A 6,547-nucleotide genomic window follows, 5' to 3' on the forward strand; every position below is an offset into this window, starting at 1 on the left:
ATTGCTTTTTGCCTGTACTGAGTGTAAATGTCCTTCATGGTAGGAAGAGAGCCCCCAATGATCTTTTCCGCTAACATCACTATCTTCTGCAGAGTCTTATGGTCTGAGAAGGTACAGCTTCCAACTGGGCAGTGATGCAGTTGCACAGGATGCTCTCAGTACATCCTCTGTAGAATGTAGTGAGGATGGAGGGTGGGAGATGAACTTTCCTCAGCCTTGGCAGTAAGTTGAGATGCTGCTGGGCTTTCTTGGCTATGGAGTTGGTGTTAAGGGACTAGGTGAGATTCTCTGCCAAGTGCACTCCAAGGAACTTGATATCCTTGATAACCTCAACAGTGGAGCTGTCAATGGTTAACGGAGTGTGGTTTCCCCTGGGCCCTCCTGAAGTCAACAACCATCTTTTGTTTCATTCAGATACAAGTTGCTGGCATTGCACCCGTCTGAGGAGGTGATGGGTTGGACCCAGCTGGAGCCCAGTATCTCCCTGTGGGTCTGCACCAGCAGCAGTGCTGTCGTTTAGAGAGGTTCAGGCAGAGCTGCCATTTTTGAGACAGCTATAGGTGCCAACCAACCAATTTTCCCCTGCAACCGTGTCTGCCTGTCCCGCATCGGACTTGTCAGCCACAAATGAGCCTGCAGCTGACGTGGACATTACCCCTCCATAAATTTTCGTCCACGAAGCCAAGCCAAAGAAACGAAAATAGGTGCCAAAGATATGTTGCTGATGTTTTGGCCTGAGCCTCCTTCAAGGAAAGAAATCAGGACGAAATCTCAGAAAGTCAATGGGGAGGAATCCAGACCAACAAAAGGTGTTAATTGGATGTGATCAGGGACTAAGTGGACTGACGCTGATGGTGTTAACAGTATTTTAATAACAAATCATCATTTAAACAGTTACATTTAATTTGGATATTTTGAAATAAACCACTGTCGGCCCCTATAACCTGCTGTCTGTCTAAAGCCTGTGCAGAGCCGCAGCAGCAATCCCGGCAGGTTGGACCCCGCGGGGGAGCGCTGAGGCTTCGCCGATAACTAACGGGGCATGCGCGAGATTGCGTGGGACCTGGCAGAAAGATGGCGGCGGAGTTGCGACTGTCGTCAATTTTAGACCCCGCAGAAAAAACGTCCGGGTTTTAAAGTGAAGTATAGGGTCGTCCTATACGACGGCACATACCGTCGTTGGTCCTTGGTACACCAGTCAGGGGGGAAACTGCTTCTAGCGCCACCTTGTGGCCGCATCGGTGTAACAGGCCGATCGGCGAGCGACTCTCCGGCCTCGAGGCGGCGAGCGTTCGGCCGGAAGATGGCGGCGATGCCTCCCCTGCGGGTGTTGAGGGCGATCCTGAAGGAGTTGAGGAGTCGGAACCAGGCCGGAGACTATCGCCGTTCCGCCGCCTACAAATATATCACGGAGCAGTTCCGGAAAAACCAGGTGAAGCCCTGAACCGGGCGATCGCACGGCCGGAGCCAATCGGCAGCGCAGGCGCGGGCTGGAGGCGGGCACTGGATGATGGACGGCTCGGTCATCCAATCAGAGCTGAGGTCAACAAAAGTGGGTGGTGGTACATTGAACACAGAATCCCGGGTATGGGGGGCTTAAGGGTCATTAAACCCAAGTATGGGAGGGTTTCAAGTTCATTAAACCCGGGTATGGGGGGCTTCAATCATTAAACCCGGGTATGGGGGGCTTCATTAATCCCGGGTATGGGGGGGCTTCAGGGTCATTAAACCCAAGTATGGGAGGGTTTCGTTCATTAACCCAGGTATGGGAGGGTTTCAAGTTCATTAAACCCGTGTATGGGGGGGCTTCAATCATTAAACCCGGGTATGGGGGGCTTCATTAATCCCGAGTATGGGGGGCTTCATTAATCCCGGGTATGGGGGGGCTTCAGGGTCATTAAACCCAAGTATGGGAGGGTTTCGTTCATTAACCCAGGTATGGGAGGGTTTCAAGTTCATTAAACCCGTGTATGGGGGGGCTTCAATCATTAAACCCGGGTATGGGGGGCTTCATTAATCCCGAGTATGGGGGGCTTCAGGGTCATTAAAGCCAAGTATGGGAGGGTTTCATTCATTAAACCCAGGTATGGGAGGGTTTCAAGTTCAATAAAAATGGGTATGGGGGGCTTCAGAGTCATTAAACCCAAGGTATGGGGGGGCTTCAGGGTCGTTAAATCTGGGTTATGAGGGGCTTCGGGGTCATTAAACCCAGGTATGGGTGCTTTGGGTTCATTAAACCTGGGTATGGGGGCTCAGGGTCATTAAACCTAGGTATGGGGGGGCTTCAGAGTGATTAAACCCGTGTATGGAGGGGCTTCAGGGAGATTAAACCCAGGTATGGGGGAGGTTCATAGTTATTAAAGCCAGGTATGGGGGGGCTTCAATGTCATTATAACCTGGGTATGGGGGCTTCAGAGTCATTAAACCCAGGTATGGGGGGGCTTCAGAGTCATTAAACCCAGATACATGAGTCCAGAGGACCCCAAAACCCAGCAGCAATAGATATGCTCTACGTCATAGATTTACTTAAACAAAAGTAGTCTTTAATTATATTTGAACAAGAAAACAAAATTGAACTTTAACTTATTACTTAACCTACCTAGCTACTTAATTTCCCCCCCCCCCTTTCTAACACTAAGTGCAGGTGTGTGTAATGTATATTTAAGATTAGAAAAGTTTTTTGGATCACAATCCAATCTCACTGGTTGCAGGCAATTCTTGTACTGTGCACAGAAGTTAGCATTAACAAAGTTCACCAGACTTTGGTGCTTAACAGGCAAATGGTTACCACTCAGGAAGGTTCTTGCTGGTTTTCAGAGAGAGATTCCTTTTCCAGGAATGCACAACTGATTCCTTCTCAATCAGTCTTGCTGATGAAACTTGGCCCCTTCAGGGTTCTCCAGATGATCCTCTTTCTTTCAGGTCACCTTTCAGACCGCTTGTCTTCTCCTTTGACCAGGCAGCCTTCCAAAGTTTGCCAGCTTGTCCTTCTGGAACTGATTTCTGTCTCCTCTCTCTCTGTTTCACTCTGTGTTTTAAAATGGGAGCTTCAGGGTCATTATAACCCAAGTATGAGGGGTTTCAGGGTCATTATATCCTGGGTATGAAAGGCTTCAGGGTCATTAAACCCGGGTATGAGGGGCTTCAGGGTCATTAAACCCGGGTATGAGGAGCTTCAGGGTCATTATAACCCAGGTATGAAAGGCTTCAGGGTCATAAAATTTATGGAAAGCAGATTGTTTTCCTTTCTGTGCCGCCTCACAGACTGGCTGCTTCCTATGGCTTGTTGCAGGTTACCAGTGAGAAGCTGTGCCGTGCCCACGTTGAGCTGATCCATCAAGCCTCCACCTACTTGTGTTTGCTGCAAAGTGTCCGGCACCATCTGGCACTGCACCAGGAGTACCACAGCAAGGGGGAGCAGTCACCCCAGAAAATTGCCCAGCAAGTCGGATTCACACTGCCACAACAACCTGGGGGCAAAGGGTGGGAAAGGTGAGGAGTAGAGAATGGTGGTAGGAACTCTGCTCTGCGGCATCCACGTTCCCCATCATTATCCATACTCAAAATCGATGTGTAATAGTGGCACTTGCAGTCTCTTGGACACAGTTTCTAAATGATTTATGGTGGGATTAAAGTGAAGCATTTAAACCTAGTTTGTGACTGTCACTTGTTATCTAGCAGTTCAGTGGGCATTGGTGAGGTGCTGTTGACTGCCGGAATCCTTCTCAGTCGAGATCTGTAACCTCGTGATCAGCACATCCAGGTTTATGAAATCATGAAAGGGCCTGGATATGGTCACAGTTGTTTCACCAGGGTAGAGGAATCTAAAACTGGAGGGCTTACACTGAAGGTGAGGGGGGAAAGGTTTAAAAGGAACCTTCTTGGCTCCTTTCTCCAGAGTGGTGGATATATGGAACAAGTTGTCGTATGTCTGATAACACTAGTACAACCCAACGAAACAGCGTTCTCAACTCCTTGGTGCAGACACACAACCAGGCATAACACACATACAGACAAACAATACATATTGCAGGACAGGTACTCAAATTCAAATTCAAATAGCTTTATTGTCATTGTACAAGTTATACAACGAGATTAAAAAGAGAGCAGTTCAAGGTTACCAATGCAGCGACGCAACCTCAGGCAGCAAAACAGAAGTTAAATAAATAATTTAATTTACAGTGCCGTATATGCCCTCTATGTGAATGGAGGGGGGGTGTCGGCTGTATGTATAATAGATGTGGAGGACAGAGAGGGGAATTTGTGGATATGTGTGTTCAGTATAGAGACAGCCTGGGGCAAAAAACTGTTTCTGAGTCTGTTTGTTCTTGTCTTTATTGACCTGTAGCGTCTGCCAGAGGGTAGTAGGTCAAACAGATGCAGGGCAGGATGGGTGGGGTCCTTTATTATTGCTTGTGCTCTACTGAGGCAACGAGAGGTGGTGAGATCCTTCAGGGAGGGTAGGGGACATCCAATTATCTTTTCTGCTGCCCTCACCACCCGTTGAAATCTTTGCCGCTCTTCTTCAGTGCAATGGGAGAACCATACTGTGCTGCAGTACAGCAGGATGCTCTGTATGGTGCAACTGTAGAAGGTAAGCAGCAGCTCTCTGACCCACCTTGCTCTTTTTGAGCATTCTCAGGAAGTACAGGCGCCTCTGGGCCTTTTTGATGACTGCGGAAGTGTTTACAGTCCAGGAGAGGTCGTCTGAGATATTGATGCCTAGGAGGGTATGTAAAAAAAAATTTCATAAGTATGAGAGTCTCAGACCCAACCAACCAATTTTCCCCCGCAACCGCTGCAACCGTGTCTGCCTGTTCCGCATTGGACTTGTCAGCCACAAACGAGCCTGCAGCTGACGTGGACATTTACCCCCCTCCTTAAATCTTCGTCCACGAAGCCAAGCCAAAGAAAGAAAGAAGAAGTATGAGAGTCTCAGATAATTTGTATGAGCAGTTCCTTTGGTCGTTCAGCATTCTCACTCCCCTTGGGAAGCTGTTTCTCAGCCTGCTGGTTCAGGCTCTGATACTACAGTACAGAAAGATGCAGGGGGTGGGGGCAGAGGTGCTGAATGATTTTCCGTGCCCTCTTCAGACAACGATCCTAGTAGATCACATCATTGGGGGGAGGGAGTCCTCAGTGATCCTCTCTGCCACTCTTATGGTCCTGTGGATTGAAATCCGATCTATTTCTCTACAGCAACCGTACCACACTGTGATGCAGCCGGACAGGACACTCTCGATAGAGCTCCTGTAGAAGGTTGACATGATGGTGGCCGGTAGCCTTGCCCACTTCATTCTTCTCAGGAAATGCAATCCCTGTTGCGCCTTCCTGACAAGTGAGGAGATTTGTGTGTTGTCATTAGATTTGGAGGGATGTGTACCAAATGTAGGAATATGGGACTAGTTCAGGCAGACAACTTGTCTCCCGACGTCCATATGAGGTAAAGATATATTACTGACGTTTCAGGCCTGAACCCGTCCAGACTAACAGCCAAAAGATGTTAATTGGAAATTATAAAAGGAAAGGTGAGTATTGATTTTGGCTCTGTGAAAGGAGACAGAGCTGGGGATAAGGCGACAGGGAAGTAGAAGGGGGGGATTTTAACAGAAATTAGAAAGGTCGATGTTAATGCCATCTGTTGGAGGGCGCCCAGGCAGAAGATTTAAAAATTTTAAACTTAGACATACAGCCCTGTAACAGGCTAATTCGGCCCATGAGTCCGTGCCTCCCAATTTATACCCCATTGACCTATATCGCGGTTTGTTTTTGAAAGGTGGGAGGAAACCGGAACCCCTGAGAAAACCCACGCAGACACAAGGAGAACTCCTTACAGACAGCGTGGAATCTGAACCCTGGTCCTGTCCCGATCACTGGTGCTGTATACCATTGCGCTAACTGCTACGCCAACCGTTTTGATGAGGTGTTGTTCCTCCAATTTATGGGTGGCCTCAGTCTGACAGTGCATGAGACCATGGACAGACGTGTCAGCAAGGAATTGGGATGGGGAATTGAAATGGGTGGCCACTGGAAGATCCACGCTATTGAGAGGCCTGTTTCCATGATATAAAATGCAATCAATATACTTTACTGTCAAAGCTGTTCAGAGAGCAGGAGGACATGCAAGGAGCAGAATCAGGCATGTCGAAAGTGATGAGGTACCAGCCTAGAGAGGATACATCACAGCATCCAACAGACAGAGCAGAGGGATCTTACAGCCCCAGGGAATCAGGTTTTCATTCATCAGTCCAGTTGTGAATGGTGGTGGACTTGAACTGTGAACAGGAGGAAGCTCTAAACATATTCTGCCTCACCGATTGCAAGCCCAGCATATGTGGTTACTGGGAACAAGGCCAAAACATTCAGTCAGGGCTGCTTCTGCACTGTGTGACTCCATAACAGATGAGCCCTGTTCCTTCATGGACACATTGGAACAGTCCATCGTTTATGGTCATTCATAGTTCTGACACAAAGACTGGCTGGGGGAGGAGTCCAGACCAACAGACAGAAAAAAGGAAGAAAGTAGAAGTTGATAAAGGGTTCAGAG

The 6,547-nt window shown here is 48.3% G+C and overlaps 1 protein-coding gene across 1 annotated transcript; it reads left to right on the forward strand.

The window, feature by feature from the left end:
- Window positions 1–1,054: 1,054 nt before the first annotated feature.
- fmc1 (formation of mitochondrial complex V assembly factor 1 homolog) lies at window positions 1,055–3,652 on the forward strand. Its single transcript, XM_069909657.1, has 2 exons — window positions 1,055–1,432; window positions 3,293–3,652. Exons 1-2 carry the CDS (start codon window positions 1,304–1,306, stop codon window positions 3,494–3,496), a joined length of 333 nt encoding a protein of 110 aa, XP_069765758.1. The 5' UTR covers window positions 1,055–1,303; the 3' UTR covers window positions 3,497–3,652.
- Window positions 3,653–6,547: the final 2,895 nt, after the last annotated feature.

Source organism: Narcine bancroftii, chromosome 13 (assembly GCF_036971445.1).
Source record: "Narcine bancroftii isolate sNarBan1 chromosome 13, sNarBan1.hap1, whole genome shotgun sequence".
In the NCBI taxonomy this organism is placed as follows: Eukaryota; Metazoa; Chordata; class Chondrichthyes; order Torpediniformes; family Narcinidae; genus Narcine; species Narcine bancroftii.